We start from the raw sequence: 16,923 nt of genomic DNA, 5'->3' as shown, positions 1-16,923 counted from the left end.
CTTATCCAGCAGCCAGTCCAGTCCGTTCTGGCTACGGGTATCCTACCTATCTACATACTCGGGCCCAACACTGAAGTGAATCATTCATCCCAGGTCGGACTAATTTCCCCCAAAGCGATCAGTCGCATCGCATCATCACGACTTCCCAAAATCCCATTCATCTAGTCCGTCATACCCCATCCCTCCACGCCCACCTGTGCGCATGCGCATCTATGCATCTGCACTCGCCGATTCATCCCATACCAAACACACACACACTCCCACTCACCCTGACACCCCCATGTTCCCGACAGTGCCACGTCTATCTATATGGGGCCTCTGATAGATGACTGATTTACCACTCATTAGCCTACGTAGCGCATAGCGGCGTAGTGCATAAGAAACGTCTGGTCTTATATCAGAATTAACAGCGCCGGCGGCAGCAGCAGCAGAGAAGGCGAAGTACATGCATGGGATTATTCTGCGCTTTCTCTACATATCTTCGTCCTTTTATTCCCACTTTTAGTCGGCGATTGAAACATAGTAACCCGGAGGGTAAGTGAGAATAGCCTATCCATTTGATATTCCATCCCATTCGCAGCTGCTTCGCTCCTGCACCCCCCGTATTACACATCCATTACCTTGTATACAAGCCCCGTCCTTTTCCACACTACATATTCTGCGGTACCCGACTATTTTACATCTGCCTTGCCTATAAGGTTGGCTCTCTGATAAAATTCGCATAAAGTCTCACCCTGGATTGATCAGTGCACGCCCTCACTAACTTTACTTGACGATTATTAGGCTCCCCCCTCGCATAGTCGGGCAGTTTAGTTCACTATTGCAAGGGCCTTCATTCAATCCTTCGCTCTTTCCTCCTTCCCTCATTCTCCCTTCGTCAAGTTCTATCAACAACTCTCGAGATCTCTGGGAGGAAGGTAGAAAAAAGGCCATCCATCAACAACCACCGAAACGCACCATCGACAACACCACGACATCCCGTCCGAGGGTCCATGAGTGCCCCAACCAGTCTCGATATAAATTGACTAGGTTGCATATCAGACGAAAACCCAACGTCAATAGTTGTCGTCACCAAACCGACTAGTAAGTTCCTATAGCTGCCTGTCTGCCTTCAAGCCAGGTAGGTAGGCATTGCTTTCTTCTCTCGATCTATTTCTGCTCCTCGCCTGCTGGATTTTGCCATACACTCCACTCACCTCCCAAGCACCTGCTATTCCCCAACACACCCGACCCAAAACTGTGCTTGGTGTTGGTAAACATTCAAGTGTTGCTGCAGTGCAGCTCTGCATCTGTACCACTTTTCTTTTCGTCCCTCATACGCATCCACCACATACACACGCCTCACCTCGCCTCGCCTACACCACACTCACGGCTGTGCGCGCTCCGTGATTGACGCGTTATACGAGCGCCCTTACTACTCACTCCTTCCTACCTACCTACCCATACAAATCCTCCGTCATCGTATAATTTTCGTCTGGCAAGTACGTACCATATTTCTTATCCGGCCTTCCCATCACATATCGTCTCCTTGTCAGCGCTGTACAGCACAGCAAGCAAAGCATGCGCAAGCCTGGGTTTCCCCATTCACTCCTTTCATTCAAACAACGGCCAGTCCCTGTTGCCCGCCTTTGCTACCCTGACCCCATTCCCATTGTTTTCTTGACGCCTTGCACCAGTTCGTCCACAGCTACTCTGGACCCCCGTGGCAGCTATTCCGGTGGTATTTACTTCTGTGGTATTTACTCCAGTGGCAAAGCTACTACTCCAGTGACAGTGACTCCATCTGTTAAGGTGCCAAGCCAACGTGGGGCCATATTTGTCGTCCGTCGTCACTATCACATGGACGGACATGTGCTATACCCACCACTATCTCTCTATCCCAGTTGACTATCGTGCAGCTTGTTATTGCTGTGTCCCTTCTTCACTTGTCCCTTTCTGATTTCCATGCATTCACTCCCGTCTTGTCTATGTGGACCCATTGGCTCATAACTCAATTAAGCCCGCGTTCCCAACCTACCTCCTGTATATAATCCACACTTAGGCTTCAGCATCTGACCACATACTCAAAGCCAACCACTGACAATTCAAACCTTAGGTAGGGCTGGAGAGCCGGTACACTTTTCCTCTCTGGTTCTGTCACCCTCCTTTGCCTGCTATGTCGGCAAAGAAGGAAGTATTGGAGCGGGAGCGAGAGAGAGAGCATCCCGTCTCTGTGCAGCCTAGGGAGATTCAGATTCAGCCCAGCCGTCTGCAGGACCTCAAGACTTCGCGTGAGAAGGAGGACACAGACCTTTACAATCGATACGCTCATCGTCATAACGAGTATAACGATAAGCTTGCTCATCTCATGGACCGTCGTCGGCTCTTAGAAAACGAGTTTCACGCTGTCGAGTCTGCTATCAAATACCATCACCAGGAGCAGGCACGTGTTGCCCAAGAATACAAGGACAAACAAAACACCCTTGAGGCTCAACGCCAACTGGAGGATCAGCGTGCCGCTCATGACCAGATGGAACTGGATCGCAGCAGGGAATCTGGCAAGACGAACGGCCAAGGTCGTACTCGTCGCGCTTCGATCCGAGACATAACACACCAGCAGAATGGAAGCGGTGGTGGCTGGACTAGTATCAACGCCAGGCCTCGTTCGCGCCGTGACGACGACGAAGAGCATCACGCCGACCCTGGAAACCTACTAGGCAAGGGTTACCAACCCATGGATGACGCCGAGCCCGATGGCAGATCAACCCACAGAACCGGCCTCCCTAGACACGGTACCAACGGCCATGATGCGGATCCTGACGACTCCGAAGCTTCTCTGGCCTATCGTCCCAGAAAAGCAGATGAGCAGCGGCCCTTGAAGCCCAAACAGCGCCATTCCCTACCCAGCTTTTCTGCCGGTAATCGCGACAGTCGTAAGTGAACTTTCACATCTTCAAGTCGAGTTTGCACTAACTGCTATGCCAGCTAAGCAAGAGACACCCATCGAGTCCAAGCCGCGTTCTCCTTCTGGCCGACGTTCGCTGCCCAGTGGCCGCAGTCAGGCCGCCTCCACCGAGGCCACCATACCCCCGGACACCAGTGAGATCAACAAGGACACTCTAATCCTCAAGCATGACGGCCACGCGTATCTTGAGCCACCTATGTATGAAGGTGTCCCGCTAGAGAGAATCGACAAGAATCACCCGTACTGGGATCCTGAGTGGGAGCCTCTCGAAGATATTATTGTGCCCCAGTTGGAGAAGTGGCAGGAGAAGCTGGACATTCTGCGACGCACCCCCGAAGCTGTGCGCCATACCGTTTTCCTTGCCAATCGACAGGTGAACCGGGGCCAAGCTGTGGTGGACTTTCTCAAGGACGGTGATTTCCACCCGTATCAGTACGTGGGGAAAGAGATGATGAAAAAGTTCTACAAGACATTCATTAACTACGACACCATGTTTCGATTGGTTAACGTGCACGAGGAGCTGAAGAAGTTCGAGCTGGATGTGACACCCCTCGAATGGCTCAGACAGCGCATGTTCGAAGTTTCTCGGGACCAGGGCGACAAGTTCAGCCTGTCCAAGTACACGCACGATCTATACCACGACTACAAGCTGAAGGCTCTGCGAGAGAAGCACGGTTTCGGCAATATCGGCCGTCCCTCGGGCTACAAAGTTGGCGAGAAGAACACAGACAAGATGAAGAATGGAAAGGTGAAGCGCGAGTCCAGTGTTGGCGATTTGCGTCGCAAGAGCCGTCGAATCAGCCAAGTGGACATGGGTGGTGACCCGGCTATGATGGACCATTACCACCACACCATGCACCAGCACCCACAACAACGCCAGGAATACCTTGAGCCGGTGACACCGCGCCAGTCCAAGAGATTGCGTCTTGAAGCCGATGCCATGGCCGTCTCCGGCGGCGGTATGCACCCGCATGCACACGTCCATGCCCAAGGCCAGGTACAGACGCAGGCACATCCACAGGCACTCGCAATTGCGCACGCACAACACGCGCAACAAGTTCAGGGTCACGCGGCCGCCCCCGTACCTGTCAAGATTGAGCCGGAGCCAGAGGTGGATGAACTGGATCACGATGGTTACACATCGACAGATTCCTTTTCTGCGGGCCGCATCATGCATCTCGATTTCCGCATCTACCAGATCAAGACAAGCGAGCTGACGACAAGCACGGAGATCACACAATATTGGACTTGGAGCCAGGAGAAGAGCATGTTCGAGCACCAGGTTCTTCGTGACGTTCATCCGAAAGTCACTTGGGGTTATTACCAGCAGCATATCACCTTTGATCTCAAGCTACACGAGATCGACCAGGTGGTCTACAACAAGGACTGTCTCAAGGTCATTGTGGTCACCAAGACTGACCGTGGCAACATCCTCGTCCATTTCAAGCGTGACCGGACCCTGAAGCGCTTCCTTAGCTTCTCCCGCAGGAAAGGTGTGCAGCTCATCAAGAGCCCTGGGTAAGCATCCCTCCCCCTCTTTTCTCATCCTTTCCGTTTAGTGCTAGATACTAATTTATTGGGTAGTGACCAAATTGAGAACGCATGGAACAAGATGGAGAGCAAGGTCATGGCCGATGACTCGGACTAGTAAATCGACGAGACTAGCCCCCGTCCTTGCATTCTCCCTCCCCATCTTATTTCGTTCTTCTGGTTTCATACCTCACAGTTGTTTAATCCGGTTGTTCGATTGTTACGGTGGCGCACGTCCTCCTGGGACAATACGTCATATTTGCTGCTCTTCGCGCTTTGATAGCTCCGAAGAGACAGGGCGTTATGGTGGTTCCTGTCCCGGTGCGGGACATGGGTGATAGCCACCAGACTTAGAGTGCTGGCATGCAAGCAGCTACACTTGACACCTAATTCAGCGCGCATGGATCGCGCCCGCGGCATATGGAAAAGGGGGCACAAGGCGTTCTACGGTTGCTTTTCCCTGCACCACGGGGAATGGACATTTGTTTTTAGAGAGAGGATACCCCGCGGAAGGATGCGTTTTGTTTTCTTTTTCCTCCGGTTCGCCCGCCAGTGAAGATGAGAGTGGCGAGTGGGAGGAACATACCACGTCTCAGCTGCGATGAGCGTTCATTGTGATAAACCACCGGGTTTGCACAAGTTAACCAACCACACCCGTCATGGGGAGGCGTTGGGAGGCGTTCACAGAAGCGGACATCTGATGTTGTACAAGTAGTTATAGAGTAAAGCAGGGTAAAGCAGGTCCAACTTGCATAATCACGAGATTTGATTTCTTGCTGTACATGACTTTCTTGGGAGGATCGTCACTCCGGCGATTGACTGGCAACCCCTGCCCCCCTTCCGTGCCCCCCACGCCAGTGCATACCCGCATCCGCTACTGTGGAGGGGTAGGGAAGGATGGGGGGTTATAAGGAAGGAAGGAAGGGAGGAGGGACGAAGGTTACCCAGCGCGGGCCGCTGTTGCTCTCAGGCGCCTTCGGTCGGACAAATCAGATGCCGACGCTCCGCCGAAATTTCGACCCGCCCAAGCCGCCTTCTCCATAGCTGGAGCTTTCAATTCATTGCCGGATCGAAATCCCAGACGACGACCCGCGACGACGACGACAACGACAATTACGAAACAGACACGCAAGCAGTACGGCTGCAGCATGATATAATCGGCCGACCGGAATCGAACAGACCAACACAAAGATGCTCTACGAGCTCATTGGCATTGTGAGTTATGGCTTTCCTCTTGGCATCTTGCGAAGATTGGCAAATGCGGTAACGGGAGTGCTGGGCGCTTAGAGAAAAGAGCCGGCGGCGAGCTCCATCTCGTGTCGCAAAAGCGGGCTTCCCAGGCTGGAGATGAGACATCTGAATGCAAAGACAGGCGATTGTAGACGAGGAATCTCAGCTAACATGGCGCAACACAGGTCCGACCCGGCAACCTTGCCGAGGTGAAAGAGTACGTATTTCGGTCCCGAGTCTTCACCACTAAGGCCTCGTAGTCTGCACAAAAAGAAGATGCGGACATTGACGGCGTTCGCCCGGGCATGATCTACAAGCCAGCACGGTTTCCTTATTTCAAACACAAGTTACGACCTCGCTCCCGGAGACGACACCATTTTGATGCCAAGCATCGTGCCATTCGCCTCTCTGCCAGCCAAGGCACACGCGCTACATGGACAGATCCTCATCATCTGCCAAGAGACTATACAGACCGACTGACTATGTGCCTTTCCCTACAGAATCGTCACCACAACCGGCGCGCTTATCCTGCGCGAGCGCGGTGTGATCCGGGGCCTGTCAAACTGGGGCGTCTTCTCGCTGCCGCGGGCCACATCAGTGCATCAGATGCGGCACTCGACGGGCCACTACTTTGCCATGCGGTACGACGGCAGCGTCGAGACGCAAAAGTCCGTCTCCAAGATCCTGCGCAACGACCCCCGCATGATCCGCCACACCAGCGTCAAGCTCGGCGACGGCAAGCTCGACACCATGAGCCGCATCGGCGCCGTCGGCTGGCAGCGTCTGGGCATGAGCGATGAGAAGAGGGTCTGAGGGGGGTGGACTATGACTATGGCCGGGGCGGGCGAACAAAGCATACCCCGAGGAACGACAGAGAAAGAGATACAGTGGCAAACGACGCATATCAAGCAGAACCACGACATAGCTACTGAAAATGATTTTGCCATTGAGGGAGAGAAAGGGCCTGGCACGGATAGAACTGTGTCAGAAACCCCAGCCGGCAAGTGGCAGCCTGAAGTCAAATGTCAGTACAGTACGGAGAGGAGCCGACAAAGTCTTGCACAAATAAATGTACGATATGACAGAAAGAATTGTACGGAATCGGACATACCCCCCCCGCGCCTCTATCTAGATGGCGAGGCGATTGGGTAAGGTCTGGCTTGTGTATATAAAGATCCGAGTTGGAAATCACTTCGTCGACATTTCGTCAAAACCCGCATTGGCAGTAGCATAAGATTAAGAAGGATTTCCGCTGGTCAAGAGGAGACACCTAATACTAAAATCATGATATCTCACTGCTGTATTCCGTATTTGGTCCTAAGAACACTCCGGTCCTTGGTTTATTGTGTATTCCACAAGGGCTCTCGTACAAGTTGTTTATGCGTCTGTTTCTTCATACAGCTGGCCGGCTATGCCAGCTACTCTAGTATTTCTCCAGCAGACTTTCTGCTGGGATAAATGGAAATGATAGATCGGCGTAATCGTCATCATTCGTATCAGCTCTACCTGCCGTTATCTGTATTTGTATCTCTGCCTGTGTATAAGACGTTCTGAAGTCTTACTATTTCCCGTTCTAAGCCGACTGGTCGACCTCCATAGCGCCGCCACCTTGGGGGCGGGCCTTGAACCAAGCGACAAAGTCGTCGATAACGTTGGGCCAGGACGCCTCAGGGCTCCAAAACGAGAGTGATTCGTCTTCAGTACTCTTCTCAGCAAACAGGAGTGTCTGATTCCACATGTCGCGGCTGACGGTACGAGTCCACTTCTCTGTCAGGTATTGCGTCCACAGGGGGAAGAAGTCGATGCCCGTCTGCTTGCCTACCCACGGTCGGCCAGGCGGGGCGAATAGCATTGTCCAGTATAGTACAGCGTTGTCAAGGGCGAGAGCGCGCTGGTCGGGCTCCTTGCCAGCCACAAAGGCGTACCTGGCGACCTTCTTGAAAAGATCCTTATCCTTGGAAAGCCTGGCCACCAAGTTGGTTACGTGCTTCTTCTGAGCGGCAATGTTGCCATCAACTCTATAAACGACGTTAGAAAGAACCCCGGGCAGAGATGGGAATATAATATTTACCCAGCCTCAACCCAGCCTGACACGAACCCGTCCTTCTTGATTTCACCAATCGTCTCGGCCTTGACGATCTCCAAAAGGATAAACGAGGAGGCATCCTCCAGATCGACACCAACATTTTGCAGGTACTTGATCGTGTTGTCAGGACCGATCTTGTCCTTGTCATCCTGTGCGTCTATTGAATGAACCCATTAGCAACTGCCAGTAGAAATTCGGTCCCTGAAACGATGGAGAAGATTCATCTGGACTTACCTCGTAGCGACTCGAACTGCTTCGTCAAAGCAGACTCTCGAGATACGCTGGGAGCGAAACCACCACTAGCCCCGGAAGAGTAGAACCTATAGAGTAAGGCCATGATTAGTGGCAACATCTGAATAACAGTGATTCACAACGTGGCATTAATATGGTACATTATGTTAGTCTTGCGGCCGAGGCCGAGCCTGACAGGGGTTTTTGAGGCTACTTCGTTGTTGAACGCAAATCGCTTCAGCGTTTGTTCCTCGTGAAATGAAGTGGTGTGCGCCTCAAGCAGTGGCAGGTAGAGGGACCTGATGGGAGCCGCACAGCTCATGATATCCCAAACTTCCACAGAGCGGTCTCTCCTTCACCAGCCCGACACCAACATGACAGGCCTATAATTGGTATCGTCGCTTGCGCCCAAAGTGCACATTCGTTGTGAGAATTGTGTAGACCGGCGACCCGAACAGTATTGCTGGGGTTATCGTCTCGAAGCCCAGATTCGTCTCGGTCGGAGCAGCCCAGGTCGCAAGACATAAACATCGGTCGATCGGGGAATGTGCGACTTACGAATCAACAGCCTCGTCCATCCTGTAGCTGGAGTTCTTCAGAAACTGTAGTTGACCTGTCAGCATGCATTGCGGGAAACAGTAGTATTGGTGTCGGCGCCAAGAAGGGGTGACGTCGCGGATGACGAGGGGACAAGCACAGAAGGCGATGACCTACTCTCTGGGCGACCTTTTCAGTTGCACCCGTGATCCCGATGAACTCGACCACAGCGGCCTTGTGAGCAGACGACAACGGCATCTTGAGAGGCGGGTGGGCTCTCGGCGTTGGGGGTTTGGCTGTATGTTTGCTGAAGAAGAAGATAGATAGATGGATGGATAGATGGATGGAGGGAGGAAGGGAGGGATGGATGAGAGTGTGAGGAAATGTCAGGAACGATCAAACCGGACGACTGGAGAAGGCTGAGCGCTGTCGGCTCCCATAACAATCGCGCGGAGGCTTGCTTGAGAAAGATGGTTCCCGACGGCGAGAAACAGAGAACTAACAAACGTCGCCGAAAAAGAATGTGGTGATGCAGTTACCATGCAAGGCTGACCGGCGGCTGGAGAGTGATTGAGGTAGATAGGCAGATGGTGGGGGGTGGGGGTGGTTGCTTTAGGCGGCAAGCTCTACCTGGAATAATGGTCATGGCGGGGTACAATAGTGCTTTCCCTGTCAAGAGGATATGGTAAGCTGGGTAGAACAGAAGCCACTATGCATGGTAGATGCAATTCAAGTCATGCATGGATTACAGTCAACCACCGGCAAGAACAGAAGGGTATCGTTGTAGTAGCGACCGTCTGCCTGCCCACGACCAAAATGCAAATGCTCTTTACCACTCCTCTCGCCGATCAACATATACAATCTTTATCAGCCGTCCCCTGTAGGCCACCGGGCAGTTCCCCATCGCCCAATAGCACTCTTCGCGCCTTTGCCGCATCCACCGACTTGCAAGCCACGACATTTTGGGCCGGAACTTCATCCGCTCCACCATCTAATCCTACAGAACAGCGACCCATGAAAGCCTCCTGGAGCGGGGCCCTTCCCATCATACTTGTTTCGAGTAAACGAGGCGACGAGGAACTATTCCAGTGGCAGCTCTAGTCCCCAAGTGGCATGCCATCAAGCTCATCCAACAACCTGCGCCAGTTGTCCGCGAGCATCTCGCCATACTTGACTCGCTCTTGAGCCCAATCCTGGGATAGTCGGGAGACGTGGTATTGCGTCTGCTGGAAGTAAATGAGCTCATCGCGGATGCACTCGCGCACGAAAACGGACCGGTTGTGTTGGTTGACAATGTTCTCCTTGTCCTTGATTATGTTTTCAACCACTCGCTCAATTTCGCCCGGCTTGACCAGGCCATCTGGCTTGGCCCGTAGACCAGCAAGCTTCGTCTCGTTACTCTGGATTCTGCGCTCCAGAGATGGTATGTTGTCCTTGTCGAGGCGTTCTCGGCGTTCGAACATATCCCTTACCGAGACCAGCGAATCGCGTTGTCTCTTCAAGTCTTCCAGGACGCCGGCGTCCCAAGCTCTGCTCTCGTCCTCCAACAAACTCTGAGCGGTCCTCAAACCCTTGGACATTGCAACGAGACCATCGTTGAGCAAAGGCACGTCATTGGTGTCAGTTGCATACGTATCGGTGCTAGCCTCGGTCAATGAACCGAGGGCGACAGCCATTCGAGCGTGGTCAGCCGCTACACCTTCCGAGCGCTTGACCAGGCGATCCATCAGGTTGCATGCATTGATATACAGTTCGGCAGACCGGCGGACCCCTGACCGCGTACGGTCAAACAGCTCATTCAGAGGTCCGATGGGCAAAGAGTCTTCAAGTCCAGGTGGAAGCGGCCGCCCAGTGAATTCATCCTGCACCGAGATGGTTGCCTGCTTGCGCCATACGGAGAGCTCCTGTATATGCACAAAAGTTTAGTTACGACGCCGCCCGGTTGCACGGTCCCGCAATGAGGGCAGTAAACTTACTGTAGGAACAGTCAAAAACATTATCACCAACTGCTCTTGTCCTAGGACCGGATGTCTGGCTACCGCATTCAAGAAACGCGATAGGCCTCGTCGTCTCTTTTCTATGAATGCGCCATCATTACTCAAATGATTGCCATTAACTGCCACCCTCTTGGGCGGTAGCAGAGGCAGGACGCGGAAAGGATAACGTTTGTGTAAACAGTCGAGTAGCCACACGAAGTCGCTGTAACGTCTGATAACTTTGCTACCTCGACGAGAGCTCGTAACCTCGTAGTTATGGTGTTGGAACATGAATATTCCTTCCTTCTCCGGCATGAGCGCCACCGTGATATTCTCCTCCACGGCGTTTCCCGCCCGCCCAGCGCTAATGGTGCGTGTGTGAGACACCGCGGGAGGATTGGTGCTTGGTGTGCGATCGGCACCGGAAGCTCCGCCGAAGGGGCTTATGGCCGGATTCGAGGACGCACCACCGAAGGCCGCTTCCGCGGTAGGGTTGGAACCGTCAAAGTACCCCCAGTCACTAGGGTTCGGCGGCATGGTGCTAGAAACTGCTGACTGTCGACCAGAGGCTGTCTCCGAGCCTATTGAGGGCGTTGTAAACGTCGACGTGGTTCGCTGGTGCACATCAGGCACATCGCCAGGCCCATAGCCGTTTCCGCCAAAGCCCACACTACTGGGTTCGTCGCGGTTTCCGTTGGAGGCTCTTGGTGTCTCTGCGTGATTATGGTTTCGGTGCAGGTCGGGCGTGTTCCAGGGATCTTCTTCCGGATCCGACATTGAGGGCTTTCGAACTTGAGACCTGGGCGGCGCGTCTTTCTTGGGGGTATCTGGTGCTTGCGGAGGCTTCGCGGCCAACTCGGAGGCATCAAAAATGGGTTGTTGAAGCTGCTGAGGTTTCTTGCTGTTAATGTTAGATAATTGGGTCGGAGGGAGATCTATTGAATTTCGTCAGTCCCGGCGCGACGGAGTGACCAGGTAGGTTGATATCACTATCAGCGAGCGAATAGCGTCACAATATGGACCCGCTTGTGATGATGCACAGGACAATCACAAGGCAGGCTACCGCTAATTGACGAAGCCAAGCAATTGGGTCGCAACCGTGCAGATTGACGAATGGAAAGCCAGCCAGCAGGAAACTCGGCTGGCTCTAAAGGCTGGATGGATGCCGTGGTTTAGGAAACAGTGCGAGACTTACTGCGTCGCCTTTCGTCGACTCCATCCAGGTTGATGGTCTCGCCTTCTTGTGCTAAGCCGATGAGCGCGAGGAGCACGTTGAAAGAATCCCTGTCGAGTTGCACCTCTTCGCCTTGGGGGAGAGAATGTTCGTGATTCTGGCTTGTTCATCAGCCCCAAGCTTTGCGGAAGCCAGAGTCGTGGTAACGCCGGCTGGCGACACCTTGCCGTCGCGGCCATTCTCGCGAAGTGTGTAGTCGTATGCTTCGATGTAGCTTTCGGGCACCTCAACACCGGCGAGCAAGTTCCGGACCAAGTCGGCACGCGACTGCTGCTTTCGAGGAGTCGGCAGGTCCCAGGGAGAGTGGCGTTCGCTGCCCAGCGCATCTCCATCGTCGAACAAAGTATCGGACGTCGATCGAGTCATCGGCCCATCTTCCTCGAAGAGCGAGTTGCGCGATTGGTTGCCTAGGGCAGGCGATTCGTTGGGCGGGGATGTACCGAAGAGAGACATGTTCAACTCCGTGATTGTTGGAAGCAAATGGCGTTGCGATGCACCGGTCGATCGGGGGAGGTGTGATCGGTCGGTAGTCGGTAGTCGTCGTAATGCTCTTCGTACCAGCGAGGTTTGAGCTTCCCAAACGGGACAGTTGACTCTGCGGCTGCAATCACTGCAGATGACGGACACGTCCAACTTAATGCGCCGCCGGGTAGCCTTGGGTGTATATATGTGTAGATTGGATTTGCGACAGCGGGATTCGAAGATGGCAAGACCCAATGGATTGCGAAGGCTATTGCACGACTCTTACGTACTTGGAGATCATGACGGTAGGCTGTAAGAAGACATAGCATGTGTGGGACTGACTACCTACTCGGTGGTCTGTCAGGCTGCCAGCTATCGAAACATGGTGACGAGTCTAAGGGGAGCTCCTGTGGGGCGCGTCATCCCACCTGCATCTTATCTTCTACATACTCCGTACATACATACACACGTACATGTGTTTCCACCTGAAGCTTGCGAATATAGCGAGCTCCTGCTCCAGGGCATGGAGGCTTGAGAATCACTCTTGTGCCAACCGCCCCAATTTATAGGAAAATCCGGGGAAACAGAGAACCACTGGTTCGAATCAACCGACGCTAAAAATACGATTGACGCCTGTTGCCTGTCTCTTTCCCTGCCGCCTAATCCACTCCTCGAACCTCACCAGGTCAACTAAACCAACAACTACAGCATCCCGTTCGGCTTTCTGCTCACCAAGTACCCCCAAACTACAATTGCTCTGAACACAGTGTCGGCATGAAGACGGATGGCTACAGTTGTCAAGGGTGGCAAGGTCATCGGACAGGGCTTCAACGACGAATGAAAGCGGAAATTGGGAATGCGCAAAAGTGGGTGATTTGGTCCGGGTGTTGGAGGGTTCAATGAAGCATGAAGTGCCGAGGCTGCGGAAGATATTCGGGGAGCTATAACCCAGGAAGCCGGTTGGTTTCGGCCATGCTGGAAACGCAGAGTATCGAACTTGGAGCTGGTGCATGGCCTAAAACGTGCCAGGCCAGAAGCAGCCCCTATTTCTTTCCGCCCATATGGCGTCATGCGCCACGACAACTTCGATCTTGACTTTCTTCCCCGGTAGCCCAGCCGGTGCCTCTGCAAATGCTTTGATTACGCCCAGAGTATCCCTCGCTATCGCCGTTTCCGTGTGTACGCTGCGCACCCCGCCTTGGTTGTCGGGATACTCCGCGAACCCCTTCTCGCCCGCCATGATCCGGGGGTCGTGGCAGCAGTCACCACCGAGATAGACGTACTTGTCTTCTCCCGTGTGCACCAGCAAGTTGACATGGCCGTAGATATGGCCGGGGGAATCGACCACGTAGACTGAACCGTCGCCGTACAGATCGAGGGTGTGCGAGAAGCCTGCTAAGGGCGTCCATGCCCACCCTTTTTCTCCTTTTGGCGTATCGGCAGTAATGCGAGAGGATGCCCGAGGCGGAAGTTTTGCATCGAAAGACTCAGGTGTCGGCGTATGTTTCGGTGCATGCCTCTCATAATAGCCAACGACGTTCTCCTCTTCGCCACGGCCTATATCACTCAATGCTTGACTACTCGGAACCGGGGGAAACTCTACTGTCCGATCCCGCGGCAGCTCGTCGCTGTTGAACAGCTCTCCCGGATATCGCGGTCCGGCGCCATTTTTCAAAACCTCAAGCGTGCCGTTGCCAACGAGGAAGGTGGAGGCTGCGAAGTCGCTCGGCGTGCCGACATGGTCCCAATGGACGTGGCTGAGGACGACGAAATCGATATCGGCGGCCGGGTCGAGGCCGCCCTTCCGAAGGCTGGCGCCCGCATCGTCGTCGGCCTCCGCACCTGCGCCCGTTGGCTGGCGCGCAGCAATGTGCGGCCTCATCGCCGCCGCGTACCCGGCCAAGTCGCGCTTGACGCCCAGGTCGAAAACGAGATTGGTCCTGGAGGGTTCGTGTTGGACCAAGAACGCGAGAGAGGGCACGGTGTTGCGTCTCTGGGGGTCGGCATCTGTGACGAAGAGGCGCTCCGGGAGAGTCAGGTGGCCGGCCCTGAGAGCGGCGAGCTTCACCGTAGCAGTATGAGGGGACGTCATGACCTTATGCGCTTCAATAGACACGAATGTGCACAATGGCGTCGAGATTATCCATTGGAGTTGGAGAGCTATCAGGATGATTCTGACGAGAAAATGGGCAGCGAGAGCTTCTCGAGACCACCCCTGCTCGATTCTTGAGCCTCAGTCAATCAACTGCCGTGCGCCAAGTGCCTGATCTCACTCTCATGTCGACCTCTTCGCCAATGAGATCTCTTTGGTGTTTCTATACTGTAGGTGTCGGAAAATGACACCTCGAAAATATGTTCGGTCAGCAACCACACGAATACCGCATGGCCTGCAACCTTTCCCTGCCTAGGGAATCATTCCATAAAGGGCATGCTGATCTTCACCCATTGTCTAGCTGCACGTCGTACCCAAAACCCTATCAACTCGTTATCTATCTAAATCCGAGAGCAATGACGGAGTTCGTCTTACCTCAGATGCAGTGTCCCGGTAAGAGTTTTGCTTTTGGATCGGTAGCCTCGTCGCAGTCGGCGCGGCACGGGTTGGTGCATAGCAAACGCCAATCACCCGAATGCTTTATGGCATTTACATGCGATGAAGTATAGATAGACTGCACTGTCCTACTCTTTGGAAAACCGCAAGAAGTGCCTCCATACTCTTACTTCTGTCGTCACAACCACAACATGGCCTCCTCTTCGAACGAGAAGGTCAATTTAGGCCATCAAGATCTCTCGGCAGAGCAAGGCGGCCCTGCATTGAGTGATGTTGAGAGACAGCGAAAAGAGAAAGCCCTAGTCAGGAAGCTAGATTGCTTCATCGCGCCCGTCATGATGCTCCTGATGCTCATTAGCTACCTCGACCGCGGCAACATCGGCTTTGCGGCCACTCAAGGTATGACAGCTGATCTTGGTCTCAAGGGCTCCGACCTGAACGTGCGTACATTCTCTCCATGTCATGCTTCCCACATGACTGACTCTTCGTTTTCCTTTTGGAATGCAGTCTGCAGTCTCGGTGTTCTACGTGTTCTATATACTCGCAGAATTCCCGACCTCCATCTTTGTGAAGAGACTCCAGTTCAATCGGGTCATACCTCTGATCACGTTTTGTTGGGGAACCGTTTGTCTCTGCACGGGTTTCGTCCAATCCTTTGGCCCGTTGATAGTGACACGTATCCTGCTGGGCTTCTTCGAAGGATGCCAGTTTCCTGCTATGACGCTACTATTGTGTAACTGGTATAAGCGCGAGGAGCTGGCAGTCCGCGTTGCCTACCTTTTCAGTATGTACAACCTCGCACGAATTCTTTTAAATGTGATACCATGTATACGCTGACTATTACCAAGTCGCATCTGCGCTCTCGGGCGCCTTTGGCGGACTTTTGGCATGGGCTATGCTGGGTATGAATGGCGTACGGGGGCTTGCCGGTTGGCGTTGGTATGTTATCCCTCTGTTGGCCCTGATGGTCTCGCCAATAACACTCTTGCACCGCAGGTTGTACATCATAGAAGGCATCATAACAGTTGTATGGGCCTTTTTGTGCGTTTTCTTGGTCCCCAAAGACTATGAGACGGCTTACTTCCTGAACGAGGAGGAGAAGGATCTAATGAGAATCCGAGCAGAGGAAACGAACAACTATAGTGGAGGATCTGGCCATTACGACAGAAGAGACATCAGAGAGGCGGCGAAGGACATCAAGAGCTGGCTTCACGGATTTACCCAGATTGCCGTAGTGACGATCTTGTACGGTAGGTCTTCTTGACCACATGTTTCCGATGTAAGAACGACGGTCTCATACTTACCTTAGGCTTTGGTACCTTCCTCCCCATCATCATCAAAGACGGCTTTCACTACTCTACTGTACAAGCCCAATACCTGGTGATTCCAGTCAACCTCTGGGGAGCCATCGTGTACGCCATAGGCGCATACTTGTCGGACCGATACACAGTTCGTTTTCTCCCGCTCATCATCTGCGCCCCATTTGGGATTGCCGGCTATGCGATACTGCTTTGCGACGTCTCTGCTGCTGTGCGTTACTTCGCGACGTACCTCATCGCCACCGCCTGTTTCATATGCACCGGCGGAAACATGTAAGTAGACACCTCCGTTTTTTTCATCGCGTTTCAACCGCCTTGCCAACTGCATTCGCTTGTCTGACGAATACCTGTGTTTTAGTGCATGGCTATCTGGTAACTGCGCCCCTGATGGGAAACGAGCAGCCAGCTTAGGTAAAAAGAAGTTCCCCTTCGCCATGTAACACAAACATCGAGCATAAGTTAACCTGCCCCTCCTTCAGGCATCCTACTCACTCTAACTAATATCGGCGGCGTCGTGTCGGGCCAAATTTACTATTCGAATGCAGCACCCGCTTATACCTTGGGACACGCCTGGTCCCTGGGCTGTCTTGGCTTCGCATGGTTCATGTGGTGGCTCATCAGATTTGTCTACATCAGGCGCCAGGGCCGCAAGCAACTTCTGTTGGATGACGGACACCGTTCACAATTCGATGCGTATTATACCGACCGAGAACCAGACTTCAAGTATCAGATCTAACACCATCCCGAACGAATGGACCGGGTGGAAGGGCCACTCAGTAGGCCATAAAGCTTGTTTCACGTGTATTTAGTTGTTCTAAGCAAGACC

General features: G+C 53.3%; 6 protein-coding genes across 6 annotated transcripts; 3 read left to right on the top strand and 3 right to left on the bottom strand.

Moving 5' to 3' along the window:
* Positions 1-2,155: 2,155 nt before the first annotated feature.
* On the top strand, positions 2,156-4,592 carry PG998_007488 (uncharacterized protein; the record flags this gene model as incomplete). Its single annotated transcript, XM_066874304.1, has 4 exons — positions 2,156-2,912; positions 2,965-3,903; positions 4,003-4,462; positions 4,529-4,592. The coding sequence occupies 4 exons, from the start codon at positions 2,156-2,158 to the stop codon at positions 4,590-4,592; spliced, it is 2,220 nt and encodes a 739-aa protein (XP_066730249.1).
* Positions 4,593-5,665: 1,073 nt separating this feature from the next.
* On the top strand, positions 5,666-6,517 carry PG998_007487 (mitochondrial 37S ribosomal protein bS6m; the record flags this gene model as incomplete). The annotated part of the gene is made up of 3 exons (XM_066874303.1): positions 5,666-5,689; positions 5,890-5,921; positions 6,205-6,517. 3 exons carry the CDS (start codon positions 5,666-5,668, stop codon positions 6,515-6,517), a joined length of 369 nt encoding a protein of 122 aa, XP_066730248.1.
* Positions 6,518-7,277: 760 nt separating this feature from the next.
* Positions 7,278-8,816, bottom strand: PG998_007486 (uncharacterized protein; the record flags this gene model as incomplete). Its single annotated transcript, XM_066874302.1, has 5 exons — positions 7,278-7,722; positions 7,776-7,947; positions 8,025-8,110; positions 8,580-8,623; positions 8,736-8,816. The coding sequence occupies 5 exons, from the start codon at positions 8,814-8,816 to the stop codon at positions 7,278-7,280; spliced, it is 828 nt and encodes a 275-aa protein (XP_066730247.1).
* An 839-nt stretch (positions 8,817-9,655) lies between these two features.
* Positions 9,656-12,221, bottom strand: PG998_007485 (Sorting nexin mvp1; the record flags this gene model as incomplete). The annotated part of the gene is given in 4 exon segments (XM_066874301.1): positions 9,656-10,462; positions 10,535-11,469; positions 11,730-11,818; positions 11,833-12,221. 4 exon segments carry the CDS (start codon positions 12,219-12,221, stop codon positions 9,656-9,658), a joined length of 2,220 nt encoding a protein of 739 aa, XP_066730246.1.
* A 1,024-nt stretch (positions 12,222-13,245) lies between these two features.
* Positions 13,246-14,322, bottom strand: PG998_007484 (uncharacterized protein; the record flags this gene model as incomplete). Its single annotated transcript, XM_066874300.1, has 1 exon — positions 13,246-14,322. The coding sequence occupies one exon, from the start codon at positions 14,320-14,322 to the stop codon at positions 13,246-13,248; it is 1,077 nt and encodes a 358-aa protein (XP_066730245.1).
* A 647-nt stretch (positions 14,323-14,969) lies between these two features.
* On the top strand, positions 14,970-16,833 carry PG998_007483 (retrograde regulation protein 2; the record flags this gene model as incomplete). The annotated part of the gene is made up of 7 exons (XM_066874299.1): positions 14,970-15,218; positions 15,286-15,562; positions 15,627-15,717; positions 15,775-16,028; positions 16,088-16,370; positions 16,456-16,508; positions 16,577-16,833. The coding sequence occupies 7 exons, from the start codon at positions 14,970-14,972 to the stop codon at positions 16,831-16,833; spliced, it is 1,464 nt and encodes a 487-aa protein (XP_066730244.1).
* Positions 16,834-16,923: the final 90 nt, after the last annotated feature.

Source organism: Apiospora kogelbergensis (genome assembly GCF_038363985.1).
Source record: "Apiospora kogelbergensis strain CBS 113332 chromosome Unknown utg000005l_segment0_segment0, whole genome shotgun sequence".
Taxonomy (NCBI): Eukaryota; Fungi; Ascomycota; class Sordariomycetes; order Amphisphaeriales; family Apiosporaceae; genus Apiospora; species Apiospora kogelbergensis.
This window is presented reverse-complemented; position numbering and strand designations above follow the sequence as displayed.